Raw genomic sequence first — 25,449 nt, forward strand, 5'->3', positions numbered from 1 at the left:
AAAAATGTTGACCTTTTAAATGTGTTACCACAGGGTGGAAAAAGCATGCAAAATAAAACTATGCAAGCATCACAAATTATTTTGAGGGGAGCAACAGTTCAAATACACGTTTCTCAGCTCTTCATGGTTCAAAAATGTGTGTTTTTATAAGAAATTTTTGTGGGACCCCGTGACCCTGTAGTTGGGATATAGTGGGTTGGATAATGGATGGATGGAAGGAAGTTTGTGGGATGACTGGTTTTAGGTCCAATATCATAAGTGTACAAAAGACTAGTGATACCAAACTCAGAAATGAATAAAATCACAAAGCATGTTTTAATACCAACACTTACACCATTTATGGCATTAACCAAAATGTGAATGGGAAAATAAAACCCAAGGGATTGATGCAGAGATAACTAAACAAGCATATAAAATGTGCAACACAGAAACATGGGCAGCTTGTAACACTTTGGGCCAAGTTTAATTTTTAGCTAAGTTGCCTACTATGTGCTATGTGCATACTTCCTGTGTGTCCACTATTTTGGCCTTAGACAGAAATGTAATTTCCACAGTACCATACCATTATATGGCTTTTGGGGTCTATGTTGTATTTGAAACAGTATATTTGTACCTGTGTCTTTTAGTGGTCATCGGCCAAACAGCATTTATTCAAGGGTAAATTTACTCTTATCTTTTTTCCAGAATAGGTTCCACCTCAATTGAATCCTTACAGGATAAATACACTGGAAAATGGATGCACATATTTTAATAGCATTAAATCAAAGCTGTAAAGCCACCAGCAATATTAATGACATCAAGGCCGCTAATGAGTTATTAATATATTAAAAAGCTTCAGAGATTTTAAAGTGAGTTTTCTTCTGTCCGGCCCACCATTATTAAAATTATGCGCAAATTTATAAAATTAACTTACTGGGAAAAAAAAAAACTTCAGGGTTTGCAAAGATGCTGTTCTTTTAACAAACTTATTCCATTGATCCTATTACCTCTATATATTAAAATCCAAAGGGTTTCTGGTACATTATTGTTGAAACTAGAGAAAAGAAATTTAGATTTCTGGGGACAGAAGTACACATCTTTTCAAAGGGTTAGTACCTTGTCGGTTGCAATTAATTTTAACAATATCAAAAACTTTAACAATGGATGAAATTTTGAAAACTTCTAATGAAAGTCGGTCATTGACTGGAAATTTACATATCCAGAACATAAGACATTACTGGGTCTATATATTCGATCATTTTACAGTTGTTATTAATAGGCCATACCAGAATGTTTACAACATTTTCACAGCTTTCCTTTGCCTTTTTAGTATACTTACTTTGGCAAGAAAACAGGATTGAAATTTGAGAGACTCTCTATAAACCTGTTTATATAAAATTTAGCAATGGAGAAATTTTCATTTTGGGAGTTTCTTGTATAATGCAGAAATGTTTTATAATTTACCACATATTGAATGGATGCACCAGATACATGCTTAGATTGTTTTTTTTTGTGAACTGTAAATTGTCTTACCCGTCCATTTAGTTTTTATATAGACATTAGTAAAAAGAAGTTCACCCAGTTTATGTTTTGAATGCAGGCAGACAATCAGCTGGGCTATACTGCCTCAATGGTAATTTCCAACATGCATTGCCATTTCATGCTGCCAGTTGCACATTGATGTCCTCTATCATCACCTTGTGCAGTGGTTTCTCTGCTTGTTGAAGCCGGCATCATACTGTCTCAAAAAACAACCTGCCAGCCTGTGCTCATGCTGTATATGGATACGTATTCCATATAACAAGACATTATAGCTCTACTTTTACATTGGAGCAATAGTAGTATAAAAATATGAACTAACCTGTAAAAAGCATAGCAGAAGTAAATAAGTCTCTAGAGGTACAATTTATTAGTAAAAGCCTAACTATAGAAAGACATTTTTTATCTTTTATAATTCCTTCTATTTAACAGATTGATATTATTGCATACAGAGTATGTATAGGATTTAGTATAACCCTTAAAAACAAAAACAAATATTAAAAAAATAAAAGCACAGCATACCTCCTCAAATTACTTCTTTTTAAGAAAACCAAAACTGAATTATACAGTTACAGAAGTCAGAAAAGAATAATAAAATCTGAGTATAGCAAGAAATGTGATTTATTTGAATTCTCAAATGCAGTACTGGGAAAGAAATACTGTGATTTTAAAGCCATTTTATGTGGCAAATGAGAAGCTGGAAACCAGAAGACAGTATGGTGTTCTGCCAAGTTTGGCTTAAGGCCAAACATACAGTTTAATAGGAAGCCTAGTCAGCAATGAGAGTTCTGAACACAAAACTTTTGGAGAATTGGTTGTTTTGCTGAAACAATGTGTTAAGCCAAAGTGGCACGGAACTGTCCAGCATTTCAAGTTTAACCCAAGAGACATGAAATTAGCTGAAGCAGCTACAATAATGGAATTTTGATATAGTTGCAAGGGCACTTTCAACTCCAAATTTCACTTTACTGCATGTATAAAAGTTACTTGTAAGCATACTTATTTTTTTCTTAGCAGCTTAATCAAAACACAATTCATTTTAATGTTTTTCACTGTTGAAACTCAATCACATTTTAATTTTTCATGTTTAGGACACTAAAACACTCTTTATATCATCCATCCATCCATTTACAAACCCACTTATCCTAAGCAGGATCACGGGGCATCTGGAGTCTATACTAGTAAGCTTTTAAAATCAATTAAATTAATCGTTTATATTCTGAAACAAGCACAACTTTGATTATGGTAGTCTCAAATCTTTGTAATTGCCCAATCAAACAACTTATTTTGAAATTTTATGTTTAAATTTCAAACCTTTATATATCTAATCTCTTTCTAATGTAGTAGGTTTGATTAATTCTTGCGTACCAAGCACAGCTCTTCCAATGATTTTCACACCATGTTAAGTTCTATCTCACAAATGCAAAATGCGTAGGGAGCATACTTTCTCCCCTAATATGCTTCAAAATTTTGGAACTTCACCCCACAAAGTATTTTGAAAATAAAACTTGAGCCACATTTATTTGATCAAGATTTTAGGTAATTTTTATAAATTCTTTGCATTCTTTCATGTTCCAATTATATTCCAGCAAACTTTGTAAAAGTATTTTTCATTAATGTGTATTTTTTGAATACATTACTTTAGACACTCTTTGCATACTTGAGTACTGAAGTAAAACCATCAAATCCTCTGATTGAACAGGCAAGACCTGTTAGACAGTTACAAAAGCTGTTGCAGGTACTTCAGGTTCACAGGATGGTTGAAGATTTTGAAAAAAGATGACTAATTTTTGAGAAAATTACTTCAGAAAATAGACCCACAATAAAAATGAATCACTATAATGTAGTTTATATTGTGAGTACAATAAAAGATTAAAAGGAGGATGAAGATGTACTACATTTATTTTAAAAAAGCCAGAACTCATAAAGTAGCACATATTATGGTAAAGTTGATGCTTAGTGGGAAACAATTACGGTTTGAAATTTGAATGTGTTCCAAAATGTCTGTAATACATTGTGCAGAGTATACAATGGTGTGGTACACTAGGGTAATGCCTGAACTACATATATGAACAATTAATATGAAAGCATACACAAGAGAAATGGTAGGTAACTTAAGACTTGCCAAAGTCTAGATACAACATGAATAAACTATAACCAATGTATCAACAATTGTCATGACATGGAAATGACTTAATTTGCCAGGCAGATGCTGAGTAAAAGAGTTTACATTAATGTGGAACACTATAAAAACAAATAATACTAAAATAAAACCTATTGTAAAAAGAGCTCAGCAAATAAACCCACTTTTGAAACAGCAATGAAACATATTGTTGTGGTAGACTCCACTTACTATTATAAAGGCAAAAAATTCCAAATAGATGAAGAATGCTATAATCATTGCCAAAATTATGTACAGCAATACCTCTGGCAAGACAGGAATACAGCATGCATCAGCTATGGGAAAATTACACTGTACTGCTAAAAGGAGAGTAAAGCAGTACCTAGCCAACTAATGGAGAATGTATAGAAAAGACAGATCGTGTACAACATTCCATAGCTAAAACACATAATGTTTGTAGATCACAAAACATATGCTACATCACTGCATCCAGTGAAAAGGAAGGTGACTGCTATACAGAATTGATCCATCACTTCCAAAGTAACTAAGAAAAGTATACCATATAAGGACAAACTTTTGCCCTGTCAAAGAAAATGATACATTCTGATGAGGTATTTGGTAGCCGATACATCCTAAGAAAATCCATTATTCTTATCCAAGGAATGTCAGATTGAAGTGAAAGACCCATATGCTTTTTACCTTGTATATTACCTCAGAGAGAGAGAGATTTTTCTCAGCTATATGAAGGATTTATTATTGAAGTAAAGATTTCACAAGTACATTTGTGTAAAAGGTTTACAAATTATTTTTTTAAAAATAAGACTAAACTTCTGCCCTAGGTTGAACTAGACAACATTGTTAATGCCCATCATGGTTGGCCTAAATTAATTTGTACAGAAAGTGTACATTTCGCCTTAGCTGAAATGAAGCTTGGCAGTCCCCAAGAATTTTAAATGCATATTTGTACACATTAAAACACTTTAAAATATGAAGCATTCTAATCTTATTTATTGGTTACTACACATAAGAATTCATTTCACAAGGAATCACCCAGAGCTAAATTTAATGGTGTTTGTGCTATGTACCATAACTCCAAAGAATTTAAAATGTATACTAGATATAAATCATTTTAAACTTAATTATTAGTTAATAAACCTACTACAAACATAAGGATTAATTTCATACGAAACCACCCACAGATAAATTTAGAGAAAATAAAGATGTGTGTGCTATGTAGCATAACTCCAAAGAAATTTAAAAACACATTTGTACACATTCTAGTGTTGGATCAGTAGTAAAATTTTGACTTTGGCATCAATACCAGCTTTCAGACCTCAGTATCGGTACCAAAACAAATCCAAAGCAAATAACAGATAACTATAAAACCCTCAATCTCACTCAAGCATCCTTGGTGCACCAGACCACATACTAGTTCCCTGTTTATAGCATAAAGTATGCCTCAAAGCAATATTGTTCTCTGCAAAGTCTTGATCACATAGAAGCAATTGACCCCCAAGAAGTCTTGATTATGTCGAAGCTTTGATTTCCCCAGTGAAGTCTCTATTATGTCAAAACATGTGGATACATGAAGTCTCTATCATGGCTAAGTATGTTTTTATCCGGCTAGTCTACGAAGTGTTATGGAGGAAGGATTTAAGTGGAAAGCTGGTGTTTACTTGTTTAGTTTAATCCTGCATGTTACTCTTTGGCTATTAGTGTCCTGCTCTGCAAACTTATCAGATCATCAGGTTGTTCCCCACAATTGATCTACCTTGTACAAGCTACTTTTTAAACTATCATTTACACTTCTCGTGATTATTTAAAAATTTTGCTGCGAGTTATTTTTTTAACTTAGTAGCAGAATTTTTAAGTTGCTGTTACTGAAAGTATTTGCCAAATGAAAAAAAATTATGAGGATGGAATACTCAAAATCATTACAATAAAATATTTAATCCATTCAGTAACTTCATTAGTGAAATGGAAATAGACATCCCGTGCCAGGACTTTTACAAAACAGAGATGGGTACTGAAAGCACACAGCAGAGTGGAGGGCTGCAGGAGAAAGAAGCATGGGGAGGACGAAAGCAACAAGTGCGTTAAACATGTTTAGTAATCAGGAGTGAGCTTGTATCCTCACAAAGCATAATGGGAAAATGGGGAAAAAAGTTTGCTTAAGCTGGATGCAAGGTGAATTTTCAGAAAATGATTTAGCAAACAAGATTTACGTCAAACCAAGAAAAGTGTTTTTTTGGGAGCCATGGGCTGCTCCCCTATTACGCTCTTGCTATAAACCAGCCATAACTATAGCTGCTAGATATGTAAATTATTTTAAGACAGTTAAGGAAAAGTGATACAGTTTAATATCAAGTGTATGACTATTAACTGTGGACATTCTGCTCTATTTTATTTAAGTTAATTATGAACTTGGAAAACTTACATAGTTCCTCCAATAGATACAACATGAATAGCATAGTTGAGCAACATATGGCATAATGTCTGCATAAAGAGATACTTTTTGTTCAGGTCCTTCCATAATAATCCCTTTAATTTCTGGCTGTTTGTAAAGGGGAGATAGCTAGGGTTCAACAGCAATTCCAAAAAGCATAACAGATAACAGCCATGTCTGGTTCTGTGGGACAGACTGAATAACCCAGAACTTATATTGTTTATATGAACTATGGAATCTGGGCTGGTGTATAACAATATATTATATGCTCAATATTACATTAAAACCTTCCACAATTGGTGTCCATCTTTAAAAAATCCAATTTGACCCTGTATTATGGAAGGCAGAACTCTTTCTACTCTCTTTGCTCAAGCTTTTGCCAGAACATTTATATTATTGTTCAGTAGAGAAATTGGCTTATAGAATGCCATATCTAAGAGATTAACATTCTTCTTTGATAAAAAAAAACAATATTTGATACCTGACATAGTAATTTTAGTAATATGTTAACCTCTATAGATTCCTTAAACATAGCTAGAATTAAGAACTACTTTAACTGTTAGCAAAATTCCCTTGTATAGTGTCTCTTGGACCTGTAGCTTTCCTGCTTTGAAAAGAATTTATAGCATCTTGGATTTCAGAGATCCTCAATGTTTAATACTGCTCCTCTACAATCCATTGTGCTATGCCATTTTTATTTTATTAAAGAAATGATCGATGCAAGCCTCATTTTCATTATATTTAAATGTGTACAAAGTCTTAGCTTTCCTTAAATATGTTCACTAATGTTAGCTCCAACTGCACCATTAGTCTCTGCAATTGCATTCCAAACATTTTCCTTCTGTATTTGTTGAGCTGCAGTCTTATTAGACTTTTTCTCCATCTCCATAAGAAGTTAATAATTATTATCTCTGTATTAGGTATCCATATTACTAACCAAGAATGGTAAACCGGATATGGACGCAGGGACCTGCCCGTGGACGCAGGAGACATAGTGCGCAGGCGCCACACAAAGCCCCCCTTCCCAGAGTGAAACGGGAGAGACTACGAACGTGCGCAGGCGCCACACAAAGCCCCCCCGCCCCAGAGCGAAACGGGAGAGACCACGAACCGTCTGACATGCCTCGAAAAAGGGAGAATATAATCACCACGGACCAGGTGTCATTGAAACAAAAGCAGGATAAAGCGAAGTCAGAAATAAAAGACAGAGTAGAAAACAAAGTAAAACATCATAAAGAGGTTAAAGAACTGGGCCAAACACATGGAGAGCAGGTTACAGATGATGAAAACTGGAATGCAACAGCTTCAAAAAAACCTAGGGACGAAAGACATGCACAGCGAGATACAGAATATAAAAGCAGAAAAAACGACAGTTAAACGTCCACACCACACAGCGGAGGCAGACCCGAAAGGTGCAGGCGCCTACATAGCGCGTCGGAAGGCGCGGGAAAGTACGAAAGGCAAAGGCGCCTACACAGCATGGTATAACCCGACATAATACGGAAGGCGCAGGCGTCGCCGTCATATTGTGCGTGGCACTACTGCGGAGTGAAGAATAATGTGCTGCTTGGGATCGTACAAAACGCCGAACGCGACCCACCGTCTGAAACTGCGGAGGCAAAGCAGGCACGGGTTCAAACCGAATGAGCTCGATTGACGGATATACGCCTACAATGCGCGTCTCAAACCGCAGAAGCAGGGCAAGCACGGGTTCAAAACAATGCAAGCTCCTACAACGCGCGTCTGAAACTACAGCTGCCCAGCGGGCATGGGTTCAAAACGCCGGGGGTAGGCGAGCGAAGCGAGCAGGGGGCAAAGCCCCCTTGTATGAATATAAACTGTTCAAATGTTAAGCCAATTTGGTTTTCAAAACTCTTCAGAATGTTAAAAAAAGGTTAGCACCTAAAGCCCTCTTTCCACCCCCTAACCCCAATTACAATCAATGTGCTTTACAGAGAAAACTAGGTGTCAGCATTGTCATACTGAAGGTTAAAATAAATTTGCACAACAGAATCAAATACAGTATTAAGAAAAATCGACCTCTGACAGACCCAGGTAAAACAAATTTTGGAACCCTTACTTGGCCCAGTCCTTCTCAATTTGTGTACTTCAAATCTTTTCACTCTACGAAGTGGTTGTTATGGCCTTAAATCCATATTATGGTATAACTTAAAATTCTGATGATTTCACCATATACTGCTATAATGTATTTGTATAAACTTTTCAGACTTAAAACTTTTTTCTTTCATTTACCAAATAAGAATTGTATTACTAATTCATGCAATTTACGCAGGCTCTTTCACACAGAAACACTTGTTAGAGAAACACTCTGCTACTGAAATAGATTCAATTTCAGGTGTCCATCTCTCTTGCCCACCCACTTGCTCTCTCACACTGAAGCTGCAAAGCAAGCACAGTATAAGAGAGAGCTATTCCTGTCCTCCCTTCTTCCTGTTGGCATTGACTTACCAATCAGATTGGACCACACAGCACTCTGGGTAATTCCTTTCACAGAGTAGGGTCATGTATTACACTGTGCTCACAGTAGTCCATACACAAATAAATTAACTTTAAGACACTAATAAACCAACAAAATATCACATTTCCAGTTTCCTTTTGTGCGCACATTTTGTATTTAATGTTTAAATGTGTTTGTGTCCGCAAGTTTTTCACTAATTAACAGCATACCTGTAACACAGTTTTCTCAAAAAACATCCTGGAAGAAGAAGAATTTCATTTGGTATACCAGATCCACTGCAATATGGCCCATGACAACACACCCTGTCAGATGCACTATTTATGACACAAGTACAGAGTACTTTAGTGACCCTGAGATAGGGAGGCACGGCGGTGCAGTGGTAGCACTGCTGCCTCACAGTTAGGACACCTGAGTTTGCTTCCCGGGTCCTCCCTGTGTGGAGTTTGCATGTTCTTCCCATGTCTGTGTGGGTTTCCTCCGGTTAGGTGCATTGGCGATCCTAATTTGTCCCTAATGTGTGGGTGTGTGCCCTGCAGTGGGCTGGCGCCCTGCCCAGGGTTTGTTTCCTGCCTTGTGCCCTGTGTTGGCTGGGATTGGCTCCAGCAGACCCCTGTGACCCTGTAGTTAGGATATAGCAGGTTGGATAATGGATGGATGGAGACTGAGACACTGGAGTATGTAGTATGGACACACCAAGAAAAGAAGTGTCAGAATGGTCTTGGATTTAGGGCAAAATATGGTCAGCACAAGTAATGTTTATCATCATGTACAACAGACTTCATTATCAGTGAGCACTTGCTGCTTTAACCATAATAAGCACTGATAGTATTACTTGTAGATGGCACATTAGTAGGCTGGTGGTGCACTCTGGGGTGTGTTGTTCAGTATTTTAGTTTTCATAAAAGAAAATTATGAGTTTTTAAAATGTTCTATTTTAAACAAAAGAGTATGTGCTCTTGTAGTTTTCCCTCTCTATTTATTTCTACTGGAGTGGCAACATATTCGTGGTTTTCAGACTATCCAGGAACCTATGAATGATTATTTTACTTTAGTTTTCTTTTATAGAGTAATTTGAATATATAGTTCAACATTCTGGTCACTTATTGCAACTGCAGTCAAAATATTTGTGTGCTTTTCTAGCTCCTGTCATCACTGTTATTTTAAATGCATTTTAGTGACATGCATTAGTGTCTCTCTATTACAGAGTATGTAGAATCCATCAACAGAGAAGAATGGTTTATCATCTCAAATTTTGCAAACGATTTTCCTGAGTTTCGGTTTCTCAACTTTTGAGCATTTACTTTATTATGAGATTGTGTGTTTACATTCCCATATTAAATAAATCTCATATCTGGGGACTATATATTCTGTCACTCTGTAGATTAACATTGTAATTATCAGTCGTTGTAAGTACTGTATGGTGTTTCCTTACATAAGACACTTATTTCTTGGTATAATGGGAGGTGGGCACACACATGTGTATGCAAACTAAGAAATATCATACTTTGTATTGGTAAACAGGTGTTATGTAATTAAATTAATATCACTTTATCCACCATTCAAATTTCTTTTTACTTTACTCTTTCTCACACATTTAAATAAAATGGATAAAAAACAAAAAGAAATGGGCAGAAATTAATTGCACATGACAAGCTGTTTTCTAACCTACTTTGTATCTGCCGGTGCACTGAGCGAAACAGAGAGACAGCAAGAATGGGACAAAGAGAAAGATATCCAAATAGAAAACATGCTTCACACTTGAAATCCCACCTCCCACCATTTAAGCTTCATTCACCTGCATGATCATAACACATGCAATAAATTACAAAGCCTTTGTGTCATGCTAGAAGACATTCTAGAGACACAGTACAGTCCATGTGACTTTCAAGCACTCAGCAAAATACACTAAAAAAGCTGAAAATAAAACCTTCCAATTTTGATTTGCTGTAATTTGACATTAAATGCAGATTTCCATGTAAACCTTTGCAAGTTTCTTATTTTTTATACAAATGTTTTACAAATTTCTTGAACTTGCATATTCAGTTTTATAAATCTTACGTCCTTCTAATTTGCAATTTATTTTTATGACAAACATATGAAAATAAATTGCCCCATCAAATACACTTTAAGTGTTTCCCAAACTATTTCCACAGATATCTTACTTTTGTGTAGAAAATAATTTGATAAATTCTTCAGGAATCTGGTATTATTGGAATGAGACTCCACCTCTAGGTTGTATTATTGTAGTTTAATAATATGAGCTCCAAAATAAGAGAAAATGACAATGGCATCATACAGTAGATGGAACATTTGAGAGAGAGTAGTAACTTATTATCAGTAGTAGTCAATTTATAAGTAACTGTGATGTATGCCAAAAAAGGAATAGTGACCATATAACAGATGGAGAAACTGCCATGGGTCTGACATGTTGTGATCCTTGATAAAATGTGAAATTATAGAGACAGTTTTAGATGGCGCATGTACAATCGTTGATGACCTTTCAACAGCAGGGCTTAATGCACAATTAAAATATCCTGTTATTAGAAAATTAAGAGAAGTCATATTGGGAAATAACAACAAAACTTTGATCATGAATTCATTATTGCCCAAATCTGATACATATAAAATTGGCCAGAATTAATTTAGTTTCATTCAGTCTCCATACCACCATAATAAGATGCCCATCAGGGTTCAATATTATCTTAATAGCTATATAGGGGATTCCTCTGTGAATCAAAATTTCCCGATCTTCTTTACATAATTACAGACTTGGCCAACCCAATCTCTCTTCAACCTAGGTTGATCCTTACTATTTAAACTGACCTCCTGGTAAAATAGTCTAACTTCAAACAGCTGAGATGTGAGGGTACTTTTTTCCTCTTGAGCTCATGACAAGGATCCTTAACATTCTGGCTTGCAAAATTTAATGTATGTTACATAATATATGCCATTTTTCTCTTTTGGAACATTTTGTCTTACTGCCATAGCATTTTTGTAAAGAATAACAACATGGGTATAGAATGAGGTTAATGTATATAATGCACACTATCCTGTTAATTCTTGATCCAAAAGGCAAGTATTCATTCAATGCCATAATATCTATTTGGAAAAAACTGTCAGCATCATCATCACTATCAAAATAGCACTTCTTGCTTGGTGGTAAATGCCTCTGCCAATGCTATTTCAATAACTCTGTACATCTTATCAGTCTCTCCACACCTTATCAGTCCTTCCATGTAAATGAATGACAATCCATTTACTCTGTTGTATTTCATATCTTTTTTCTGATGATATGTTTACTCTGTGGTAGTCCAAGCCCTTTTCCTGATCTCTAGTACATGTTGACAAAACAGAGGGTAAGGCATTGCCATAGACATGCTGATTTTACCTGATGAATCTGCAATTAGGAGCATCTCTTGCTTATGACTGTACAGTATATCTTGGCCTCTGATTAGTCTAAGAAGTCAATTCATGGTTTGATTGGTTCTCTAAAACGTACTTCATATACTATTTTTAACAGTAATTCCATAAATTAAACTACTGCATAACTAGAGACCAAAATGCCCAATCTACTCCAAGAGTAATGTGCATGTCAAAGTTCACATAAATGCACATATCAAGACTTTTTTTTCTGTCTTTGTAGTGACGCCAGAGACACATTGATTGCTCTATGGAGATGCTGCTGGGTAACTTTAATAATTGCAGTTATGCACTTTCAGTTGCATTTTACCAATTTTTTCTAAGTAAAATCAATCACTTAAAACAAGATTTTAAATACAGGGTGCTTCCCAGTTCACATGTCTAGCCTGTCAGCAGGCCTGCCAACTTCTGAGGGTTAGGGTACCCTACTAAGGCAGATAATTGCACTCTACTATTGATGTTATTTCTGAATATGACTCGTTCATACAACATATTTAGTAAACAAAAAATATGATAAGTGACCCTTTGATAAATTAAAAAAAAAATTGAAATGCACCAACTTCCAAATCATTTAACTAAGGCCTTGAAAAAACCTTAATGTTATGCCAAGCATAGATTTTCTAACTTGTTTAAAGCTAGATATTTCTATAACAAATTAAATAACTGTAGATTTTTGACAATCTCATCCTCCCCAACAATACCAAAATGGAAGAATATTGAGATGGTTGAGTCCTTCAAAGTATTTACTAACAAGGTATTGACAAGAGGCTGACTGCTAATCAGAACAGAGATCAAATCAGAGGCTGAAATGGCTGTTCTTTCAAAAGAAAACTGAACTTCTTTAAATTGGCAATACTATAATGACAATTTTATGTCTTTTATTGCACATTATGTTACTTTTTTCATAGGTTTGTGTGGGGGATCCTGGTATTAAGAACCAAAAGTGTCTTAACAATGCTGTTAAAATCTTCAGTAAAATTATTGTCCTGCAGTACTCCTTTCTCCCTGGGCATTATCACATTAAAGATGGTACGAAACACTATCCTGTCCCACAGTATACATCCACTGTCCTAAGTTTTTCAAAGGAGGTCATCAGGTTGTACATTTGGATTTCCAAGACTCATCAGCAATAATTAAAAACTCTTTTTTTCCCAGGACTAGCAACACTTTAAGTGACTGTAGGGACCCTGATAAGCTAATTCATTACAGGTTAGGCCTGGGTGATATAAGAATATGTGCAAGTACAAGTAGATTGAAGTAAAAAAAAAAAATGCTTTCTCACAGAATTCTTTGCAACATAGGGCAAAGGGGACTGAGAAATAAAATTTTAGATTATGGTGATTAGGTTCTTTTTCACCCTACATAATCCACAAATCTAAAACCTTGTTTTTAAACTACATCTTACTATTTTGAGTAGGCTCTTGACAAGAATTCCACCAATGAGAATGCAGATAGCAGGGCTTGCTGGAAGCTGTAACTGGATTAAGGAAATCCTACAGGTCTTCCACAACCAACCTTAGTACTTCATGGAGAAAGATACAAGAATGGTACTGTGTATGTGTAGGACTTTACTGTTGATTTTAAAAAAGTCAGTCCCATGCAGCCCTCCAGATTAAAAAACTTTATAGAAGAAAGCAATCCACTGCACAATTTTCATTATTGAGGAAAAAGATTCAATAATTACCTTTATCATAATATTGCTCATCTCTATTATGTGGTACTGTGAGAATTCATTTTTCTTATGTGTGGAAATCCATGATGTTTGTTTCTGATGTGTGTCACTTGTCTTATTTTAACTGGGAACTAATTAAATCCGTACATTCCTGCTGTAAACAACATTCCCTCAGTTATAATAAAGCCCAAGTAATCCTAAATCTAAGATGTACTAATTAACAGATTGTTAGTTATCTGTGGCCTCAGTTTTAAGACTATTCAAAAACTATTTAAGATGCACAACTTTTTAAGTCCCCAAGACCATGCATTTCCCTACTTCAAAACACTAAAAAATTGGTTTCCCTATTAAGGTTTCAGTAAAGATTAAATAGCTGGTACAAAAGTGAGGAGGGCATATTTTGCTTCCTATGAATATACAATGCAGATATTTTTTAAACTTCTAATAAAGGCCCTTTAGATGTGTTTATTTAGGATGAACAACTAAATCAGTCGAATATATTGATGAATATTATTGCACATTAATAAAATATTAATATGAGGCACATATCATATTTGCTCAAGTACACACACTATTTCATTCCGTTTAAACATGACCATTCCATTCTTTTTGGGGATAAAGAACATGAATGTCTTACCTGTTATTAAACTTGAAACTAACAATGGAAGGACCAGCATTTGCAACATGCGCATAAGCAGCTCACCAGGAAATGAGAAGTATTTCACTTCACGGTAGGTCATGTGATAAGGTCGAAGAGCAAATCCAAGCATTATACCTGGAAACAGACAGAAAATATGTAATTTAATTTCATAAAGCTAGACCTTAGGGAATTTTGCATTATATTCTACACCAGATCTATTTGGTGTTATAAAACAATGAAAGAATAATTAAAATAGAAACTTGTACATTTATTGAATAGACATCTTCTAAACAAACACTAAATACTCACAGAAAACAGAACTCACAGGACAGGAATGTACAGCAGGAGTTTATTTAAACTGATGTTGCATAAAGATAATCAGATACTCTCCACTTCCACCTTCGAGCATTAACTAGGACCTTCACTTCTCTAGAGTGGTCTTGCTAATTGCAGTGAACAATTGACAAAAGATTTTGGAAAGATCTTTTCAAAGTATATGGTAAGCATATATTGGTAGTTGTGTAGAACCTTTATGCACTAGGGTCCAATGCAATCTTTTCTCAGAAACAGAAAATTATGCATTATAATTATAGACTACCATGTTAACCATGGTATTTGAAAGTCTATACATTCCAATTTCAATTCTTTATTGTCATGTGTACAAGTACCATGTACAATGAAATGCTTGCTTGCATGTACCCCCGCAGACAGTGAACATAGACAAAAAAAAACAAAAAAAAAAAACTACAAATAAATAAATGAATATAAATAAGTAAGTACATAAAACCAGAATCTCAGGAATAAATAGAGACAGTGGCAGAAGTATATGTGCAGGTAGCAGTGGAGGTGACACAAGGTTACTGATTGTACATGAGTCTGATTGCAGTTGGGTAAAAACTGTTCCTGAACCTGGAGGTACATGTCCGAATGGACTTTAGTCGCTTCCCAGATGGGAGGAGGGTGAAAAGTGACAGTGCAGGGTGGCTGGGGTCCTGCCTGATACGGTTCACTTTCCTGAGACAGTGTGTAGTGTGGATGTCATGGATCACAGGGAGCTGTGTGCCCATGATCTGCTGTGCTGTATTCACCACACACTGCAGAGCTCTGCAGTCCTGAACTGAGCAATTGCGTACCAGGATGTACTGCATCCTGTCAGGATGGATTTGACGGTACACCTGTAGAATCTGCACAGGGTTGTGGGGAACATCCGAGGCGTTGTTGGGTTTTCTTGACTACTGCGGCAGTGTGACTTGACCATTTAAGGTCATCAGTGAGGGTGACTCCAAGGAAACTAAAGCTGCTGACCTGCTCCACAGTCTCACCCCCGATATAGATGGGGCTGTGCTCTGTTGCCTGTGTGCGGAAATCCACAATCATCTCCTTAGTTTTGCTAACATTGAGGGTGAGGTTGTTGTCCTGACACCATTCTGCCATGAGTCTGACCTCCTCCCTGTAGGCCGTCTCATCGTCCTCGCTGATCAGACCTATTACAGTGGTATCGTCAGCAAACTTGAGGATGGTGTTAGAGCCGTACTTAGCTACGCAGTCATGGGTGTAGAGAGACTAAAGCAGGGGGCTCAGCACGCTGCCCTGCAGGGTGCCAGTGTTGATGGTGATGATGAAGAGGTTTTTCCACCAATACACACTTGCTGAGGTCTGCCAGTGAGGAAATCCAGTACCCAGTTGTACAGTGAAGAGCTAAACCCTTATAAGCTAAAATACATGAAAATAAGTAAACAATTAATCAAATAAAAGACAAAAATCAGGTATACTACACCAACTTTTAGTTTCGTCATGTGGTGGGTGCGGCAACGCGCTGTACCAGTGCATGCTCCCCAACCTGACCTGACCTGACCTGTGAGGTCAAAGCAACAGGAGAGAACTGACCTGGTAAGTCACAGCATGTTAAAAGGAACTTCTCATTCAGTGTCAACAGATGCACCCAAAAATGGAATATTATACTGTATATCTGTTCAATATGTTAAAGTACTGGCAGAAAAATTGTATTTTAAGGTATGGACAGTCTTGTATGCCATTCATTTGGAAGGGGCCATTGAATCTGGATGTCACCCTGACTGGGAAAAAAATACAGTCTTTGGCCAGGGGTACAAAATCGTTAGTGGGGGATTAAGGATAATAGCTTGCTTACAGCAACTAAGGTTAAAGAAAAAATACTGAGATGACTTAGGAGGGCAAAAAGATGAGAGATTTGGAGTTTAAAATGGAAGTAAGCTGTCTTCACAGTCTAACTACGAGGATACTCTGACCCTGATTATGGAAAGCAAAATGGGAGTGTTTTGTTTGTGCAATGCATTCCATTTCCCTTTTTGTTCTTAATAAAAGGCATTAAAGTTTTAACTTGCTGTTTTATCTGTGGTGTATAATTTTACACAAACCAATATTTAAACATTTTTTTCAGATTGAATTTTTTATAATTTGACATTAAAAATTGACATTATGAACCATTGCAACCTAAAGGTTGCTAAGAACAGATATATAATAAACAATAAGGTTCACTCCTCTAAAACTATATATGCGGTAACCTGAGACAGAACCAATGGTGATTCTCTGCTTAGACATCACATGCACAGATATTATATATGATGCTCTTTGTTTTAATATACAACAAAATTGCAATGTTCCTGTCGAATATATATATTTTTTTATTCAGAATTAAGTTAATCAGTCAGTGCATAATCAAATGTACCATTAAAAACAGCGATAGGGGGATTTTAAAAATGTTAAATCCAAGACTTACAGTCCAGTACAAATATCTGAGAGGTAGGCAATAGCAGTAATATTTTTAAGACTAAAGAATGAGTGTTATTATTTATTTGTTTCATTTTTTCTTTTGAAATTGTTTTGTTTACCTGTTTATTACAAAGATTTGTGCCCCTATGTCTTTATGTTTTTGGAGAGGTGTACATTGGGAACACATTTCTTGGGCTGATTATAAGAAAATGCATAAAATGAACCCCTTCTGAACCCCCTCAGTCAACTGTAGTAACTGATGGAAGAAAGACAATAAAACAATGAACATATGAATTAAGCACTTTAAGAAGTTTAAAGTCAATCAAAAAATTGCTCAACCATTGGGTTAAAGACAAACTCTGCTTTTGGGCTAATTGACCATTTCAAGAGCACTTGGTGTTTACTGCCAGTACTGTACACAACCTTTCTACAAAAATAGATTGGGTCTTTGAAAATCTCTAGTTAGCCTTTTTTGTGTTCAAACACATGTTGCACGCAAATGACTAAATTTTCAAGTTACTACTCCCAATCAGTCTTATGCTTCTCAAACTTCCAATAATTTTGTGTTTTCATGATATTTTCAAAAGCAATATGAGTCAGCCTCACTATAGTCATATTGTTTTACTAAAGGTATGACAAGAAGGCACTTCATAATGCTCTGGATTTCAAAACATTTCTGTTGGGTCCTCTATTCAACCTTACCAGTATACTGCAACCCATATTTTGGCACGACTAGCTTGAATGCTGAAATAAAGTCTCCAAGGCTTATTTACTTAAAAATACTCTTAAAACTATGGATGACATAAATGTACTTTCCATATTAATAGTGGCCTTGATGTGATGCTTCAGATTAATACAATCTTTAACTCTCAAAGTTATTTAAAACGTTTCACATTCTGCCATTTTTTGACCATCTCAAGGGGAGGTGTTTTTTTATTTCTTTTGATGACAAGATTATTCAATATGAGTTTCTTGGGTCTCACATAGAGGAACAAAAAACTACTCAATTTTTTCATATTTTATGACTAAACTGTTTACTTTCAAAACTCTCGTACTAAAGTTACTATTGTGCACACCCAACATAAATCTGTTCAACAATTATGATCCTGCAAAGCCAAATACTGCAGTTTTTTGAGAATATTCATTTTGATTTTTATAGTATATAATGTTTAGTACTACATTCTAATAAATGTCAAAATTGTGTGCATCCACACATTAATATATAAACTTTAAAATTACCTTTTTTTTCCTGTCAAGGCTACCTATTTTAATCTCTTATAAGGAGAAGTGCTATCTAAATTTGTTGTCTAAATGTATATAACTGGACTTCATTTAGTTACTTTGAATTTTAACTTTACTTAACCAATTGGTGGTAGTAGGGATTAAAGGTTCTACTACTCTATGGATAAACAAGAGAGATTTTGGAGCCACACAGATGAAGAAATTAAAACAGAATATAAGTATTTTAAGTATTTAAAACAGACTATAAGTCAAACAATAATCCATACAAAGGGTTTTAAAACAACCAATTTCATCTGAGAAAATTCAAAGTAAGCTTCAAAAAACATTTATCAATTGTAATCTTAGTTTCAGTCAAACTTTTTCAAATTTTAATTTTGTATTAACCAACACTTTGAGAGAAACCATAAAATAAATCAGTAAATCTACAATGTTATGCTAGAACACCTGATGCAAAAGATGCAACTGAAATTAAATTTACAAAATTCACATAGTTTAAGTTATGAGTCAATTAAATTATATCAGAACAACTGAATAAGGAAAAGATGAGCATGACGCCCATGGTCCAATCATCTAAACAACAGAAAATGACTATCATGATTGAGCCAGAAGTTCTCAGCTCTCGCCAAGAAGACCACCTAGAACTGATTTGCTTTCATTCCCTCTCATTACCTAATAAAAGACTAATGCATGCTTTTGACTGAACTCATCATGTAGGGTATAAAATACAGATGAAAACTAAAATATATATTGCACACAAGTCTACCCCAGTCTAATTATTTTTGTTTTTAATTGATTTTATAAAAAATATGATCTACATTATAATACAAATTATAATATTCAAATTCTGACAAACAAATTAATTTCTTGTTAGCCTAAAAGCATATTTCCATTCCAAATTAATTAGAAAGTAAAAATTAACACTACTGTACAGTTAATACAGAAATAATTATTCCCCATTAGACCAGGTATAGAAGCCCCAGCCTAATCAATGTTTAAGGCACAATGTTTCATATAAAAACAACAATAAAAACCCTTTAAAAATTAACTGAAGTTTACACTATTAAAGTAAATACTGCTCTCTCCAACAAGCATTTTCCACTGCTAAGATATTTAATAATATGCAGCATTATTTATGTTAAATAGCACAAATCAATCCATTTCAGATAAGGCGAAAATTTCCTCTCAGTATTAATAAAGAAAACCTTTGTAGAACCTGACACCTCCATTTTATATGCTTTCCATATATTAAAATGCAAATAAAAAAGCTAGTGTTTTAAAGCTTCTCAAATTTCAAAGTAAAAATGGAAAGTACATCTGTTGTTAAACACTGTTTGATAGCAACAGTTGGGAGAAATTCTGCTTTCTCTCAGATTCGTGGGTAACAGCCACCTGGGGCTATGATCATAATTACGTAGATATCTGTGATCTACTAAGGTCTTTCAGATGAAATGAAGTATATCTTCATACACATGAATAAACAACGTCCTCAAAACTAACAAGGTATTTGCCATGTAAACTTCATTACAACTAATTAAAGTTTTAATTATATTTTATTGTATTATGCATGTCACTTTCATTTTTGTACTACAGTCTCCTTGGATTTATAATGTCCATGATTTTATCTGATCTATATAAAATAAAGATTCTAGATTTGAAGTGTTTCCTAAAAATAACAGTATTAGAATCTTAAATTAAACTCCTTTAAATACTTATAAATTGATTTTCTAAATACTTATAATAACAAATCTGAGTGATTCTGCAATGCAATCTTGAGCAAACTCATTAAAGTATTTAAGTTAAAGTACTGTATACAAGTATGAATATGTAGCTATGTGAAATTATTGGCAGTTCTCCACAGAAAATAAAATCACACAATAGTGTACAATTCATATTATAAATTGTTAATCATGCACACATTACTAGTGATCTGTATGTAAATAATTAAATAATTATATCATTTTAGAGTTAAAGATGACTATGTGTGATTATGCTACAAAATACTCTTGTGAGAACTATGTTATAAAGAATATACTCCTACAAGAAGTCTAAATTATGGCACCTATCAGCAAAGAATGCAAATGAGCCCAAAGGGATGCTAAAGGTTCCTGTTCATGGAAGGGCTTATACATTTTTTTACTCTTTTGTACAGGTGTTTTGAGACTTAAAAGATACAAGTGTGGAAGTAATAATATGAACTGATAATGGGATACCCTCTCAACTCTCCTAAAGCAAAATCAACTCTAGCCACTGCACTCCACTAACAATTCTGAAATACTCCTCTACTTATGTTAAGTATATTACTTCCTTGCCAAACAAATTCCAGCATGTGAATGATATATACCAAATTGAAAGAAATAATATGTAGCATATCTATAAAAAAGGGTGTAGCCCTTAGCTGCCTCAAGCCTTAAGTTCTAAGCAGTCGCTCCAATGTCAGAGCCTGTCCAAATAAGACTATCCATTTTCAGTATCAACTTTTCAATACAGAAGGGATACCCATCTAGAAACCAATCAGCAGAAGGCCTTAACTAACCCAGGACAAAAAAGCCAGTCCCTTATATGACATACTCATGTATCCTAGGAGAATTTGTCTCATTATCCATAAACTTAATGGGAAACATTTCAACTCTGAGAATACAACACAAGTGGAAATCTAAACAGGATTTAATTGTTATGACAATTCAATCCACCGTGCCACTATGCCATGCACAATTAATATTAAAAGCAAACAAACCAGGGATGTTCACATCTATCAATGCACAAAAAACAATAGCCCAGCATGAAAAGAATCAACTTTGCAATTCAAATCTGCTCTCCAATAAAATATCATCTCTTTAAAATGATTTATAGAAAACTGTTATAGTAAACCATACTTATTTATGGAAGGTAACAAAACTATAGAAGATAGTAAAAACACATGAAAAACTATAAAGATGTGAAAAATGTGTAAATCCAGTATATGGTGAGCCAATCTGAATCAGAACTTGTGTGACATTAAACTATGGCGTGAACTTTTTTCTGCATGATGGACATTTTTAAAATTAAGAATTTGGGTATTTGATTACTAACAGGTGAACTTTACAGAAACTGCCTGAAACCAATAGAAAAGCAGGTCTGTCGATAAATTTCTTATTCAGGGCACATTAGAAAAGTGAAATTGGAAGCAACTTCCAAGTACTCATTTTATCTTGCATTGCTTTCTCAAATATTGCTTTGTTCAGCAAACAAGGCTTATGGTGGAGGTTTTATTTCCAAGTATATAGAAATTGGGTGATGGGGTTAAAAACTCACTATCAAGTTAATTTCAGATTCTGATTCTATTATGTCCAAAACACAGAGAAAGGATGATATTAGCATGCTGCTTGTATATGTGTGTGTGTCTGTGGAAATTCAAGTACAATGATAACTTCTGAAAAAACTGATATTTTTCAAACAACTTTCAAACTATATCTTCTTACAAGCTCCAGCTCTATGTTTTTGGTCCATTACCTATCCCCACATCCTTCACAAATGGTTTGACTGATGTTCAACAACAACTGCCATAGAAATTGTTTAATTCAATTGAAAATTTTGTAGTCTGTTTCATTTAGTCATTTGACCAGAACTACTGATTTGCAACATTTTTGCATGAGATTTATCATTAATTTAAATATGAATGTACAATTCACACAAGTTATTTCAACTTGATTTCCTGTTCATTTCACTCTATATTGTTTGTACACATAATATTACATAAGTTAATGTACTTGATTATATATTATTGTACTGAACAATCGATTATATTGTAAAATCCTCCATTCAGTGATTTCCTATAGTACCACTAAAGTGAAATTTACATGGAAGTACTGTATGGACCATTCCATGTCGATTTTTTGACTGTGTAAATAAGTGTAAATAAATGCAGGTGGATATGCAAGTATACTTTTCCACAGTAATTAGATCTACTATTGGATCCTTCTAAAACAGTCTCCAACTTTTAAGCACTAGAACAGAGTTCAGTCAGTGGGTGGAAGGATGATTAATTGTTATCTAACTAACTAAGAGAGATGTGTAGAATAATGAGGTAACTTTCAACACATTTCTATAAACAGGACTCTTCTAACTCTGGTATATAAAGAGGTGAATGCTCTGCAATGGACCTCCTCCCAAGTACATGGCACCACAATGCCACAGAACCTTTTGTTACCAAGACAGGTGTCAGGTGGTTGCTGCAACAAAATAAAGTGGTTTCCAATAATGCAAAAAACGTGCAGTTCATCCTTCGACTACAACCTAGGCTGTGATCTGCTTGCTTTGGCCAGGTTTCTCCTAAATTTCAAATTTGGGTTAAACATTACATTTCTATTTAGGATAAAGTTTATAAAGCAACTACTGGTTACTAACCAACAATAACTGCGGTAATGGTGAACAAGACAAATGCATTCCTTTTCAAGAAGCTTTTGACGTCGTCTTTGGTGATGTTCTCCACCTTCTTCTTGGCGCGGAGGGAGCGCTTTCGGATGCCTTGCTGGAGCTGCTCCATCCTGCTGCGAGATCGCGGGTTATCCCCATTGCTCTGGGCCATCACTGCGCCTGCTTCACCTGGTCAACCCGCTTAGCTCTCACCGTTAAACTCTTCGCGTTGCTTGCCTTGGAAATCTCCAGCAGCTATGAGATCTATGGGTGACAAGCATGACAACTGTCAGCACGTGAGGAAAAGTATCAAGCTGCCAGCCGACCGGCCAGAAAAAAAAAAAAACGAAATCTCTGACATTCACAAATAAAACACTTTCCATTTGAAAATTTCGTCCACACCTTACCACTTTGTCGGCTAACTTCTTATCAATGAGCAACAAACTTAGAACGTGTATCAGGGTTCCCAACAGCAAGTCACCAGCGCAAGGTGAATCGGTTTAACCTGCTCATCCCTACCCGCCCTCGCAGGAGTCGATAACAAACATGCAAAGGCACACTTCACCCAGACCATGTGCCTTTTCCTTCGAGAAGTTTTGGTTTAAAAGGCGCGACGCTACTTATTTTTTTAACGTAACTAGTTAGTATTTACCTGTTTCGTTGCAGCTGCTAGTCGTCTTTACGTCTCCGGTGGTGTGAGTGTCTGTAGGGCTGGAGCTCGGCGTGAGTCTCGAGCAGCGCTACGCTGCACACACTACTCGGGGGGGAGAGAGAGAGAGAGAGAGAGAGACTCAATCACTCGCTCGCTCAGCTCGGCTCGGCTCGCACTGCAAATGCAGTCACTCGCGCTCGCCTCACTCACATGGAGAAAGGAGGGAGGGGAGGGAACTCACTGCCAACTCAGCGCTGGGAAAAAACAGAGCAGCACAGAGAGCCTTCAGTAAAAGTGCTCACACAAAAACCATCCCGAGAGGAGGTGGGGGGGACTCTTCTCCCCCTCTATTTTCTTTTCACGCTTTGTCAGTTCAGCTTGATTTGAAATGTAAAACGGCGGCCCCCAGGAAAAGCGGAGTTCTATAAGATTAAACAAATGGACCCAAATGCGAGAGCCGACTTTAGGGTTTTGTCAGATGAAATCGTACTTTTCCTCTTACAGTTCTAAAGTAAGAAGTGAAGTGGGCTACCACGTTTTGAATGACTCCAAGCATCGACTTTTCTGGAAAAATTTCAACTTTTTAATTCCTGAAACGAGTGTCCCCTATCTAAAACCTAGTGTCAATCTGCGAAACGCAATATTTTGACATTACGCTTGAAATTCAAGATCTAAGCTTGTGGGCGACACATACTTAAATCATTGGAGGCTTTTCCATTTCTTTCTTAGGGGTTCTTTTTAGTATGTTATAACCCTATTGACATCAATAGCTAATGTTTTGAACAGCCATCGGCGTCTACCAATACATTCATCAGTAGTGGGACCGTTTTTTAACCTGGATTTTCCCATACAGAATCACATGATCTGGTGCCCAGGTAACAAGAAATGGGTACAAGATAAGAAACTGCCCTGGAGGAGATGTCATAGCTCACGCATGCACGACCATCTACCCAAGTTACCCTTTAAAATCACCAGTCAACCAAAACATCTTGCCTTTCTGTTGCAATTGTGGCTGAGTTAGTTTGTTTTATTGTGAACATTCTCAAAACTATATTTTTTTATACTGAAATTCTTCTGTTTTATATATTGTGAATTTTGTTTAATGTGAATGTAATCATTGTATCTGTTGTATATAGTTCTTATTTGTCTGTTGTAGCAGGGGGGGGGGGCTTTAATTAATGTAACACCCATAGGACGCACATGTGACGTACAGCAGGCTCCTGGCAAAAGCTGGAGGACGCTTTTGCAGGAGACAGAGAGCACCTGACGTTACATGTGCTGACTGTGCCCTTTACTGCTTGTCTTGTAGAAAAAAGTGGATGACGCTTTTGTAGAATAAACGGCAGAATTTGGGTATTGCTGTGTCTGTCTTCTTCCAAATCACCAGCAGCCATTCTAAAGCCGCTACATAAAACTGGTGCCGTGACCCGGATCCACTGATCAGCTACCGCCGATCGCCGAGGTCAAGCTGTGTGCTCGTGACATCGTGGGATATCAAGTTGGTGGAAGTGTGGATCTTTTTGTAGCTGCTGAGATGGTTTTTGGTGTTTTGCATAAGCGCAACGGTGGTTAATATAAGTTCATGTTAAGAGTTAGTGACATAAGTTGAAATATTTAATGTAAACTGCTTAATAGTTCTTGCTCACTGTTATTGTAACTGTTTTGTTCCTGTGTGAGATATGGCAGGCAGAGGTCAACATACCTTTAATATTTCTACACAACTTTCAGGCAGGGGGAGGGGTTTGTTTAATATAGATGGAGAAGTTGGTAGGACCCCAGTGCTAACCTATGATTTAAATGAACCATTTGAATCAGAAAGCGTAAATGACATACCTGTCCTTGAACCTCAATTCTCGACTCCTGTTACAAATGACAACACTGTACAACAGTTACGTGTGTTAATTGGTGAGTTGGGGAGCCAGATAGGTGAATCCATAGCCAGCTGTTTGCTGGCTAGTCAGCACCCATTCACTCCAAGTTAGCCTCCACCAACTGAGTCAGCTAAGGTTGAACCACCTGACACAACTCTAAACTTGTCCAAAGTGAACTTAGTAGTGAGGCCGGATATGAAAGAGCCCCCGATGTATCGTGGCGATGGTGCAGACAGATACTCCA

The 25,449-nt window shown here is 35.9% G+C and overlaps 1 protein-coding gene across 1 annotated transcript in view; it reads right to left on the bottom strand.

Moving 5' to 3' along the window:
- LOC114652203 (excitatory amino acid transporter 1-like) overlaps positions 1-23,597 on the bottom strand; it is a 73,930-nt gene extending 50,333 nt beyond the window's left edge. The window contains exons 1-3 of the mRNA XM_028802455.2: positions 23,335-23,597; positions 22,674-22,946; positions 14,295-14,432 (exon numbers count right to left, since the gene is read on the bottom strand). Coding sequence (XP_028658288.1) covers positions 14,295-14,432; positions 22,674-22,854 — 319 coding nt within the window. The 5' untranslated portion in view covers positions 22,855-22,946; positions 23,335-23,597. The remainder of the gene's footprint in view (positions 1-14,294; positions 14,433-22,673; positions 22,947-23,334) is intronic.
- Between the last annotated feature and the right edge of the window lie 1,852 nt (positions 23,598-25,449).

The sequence above is a fragment of the Erpetoichthys calabaricus genome, chromosome 5, assembly GCF_900747795.2.
Source record: "Erpetoichthys calabaricus chromosome 5, fErpCal1.3, whole genome shotgun sequence".
NCBI classification, from domain to species: domain Eukaryota; kingdom Metazoa; phylum Chordata; class Cladistia; order Polypteriformes; family Polypteridae; genus Erpetoichthys; species Erpetoichthys calabaricus.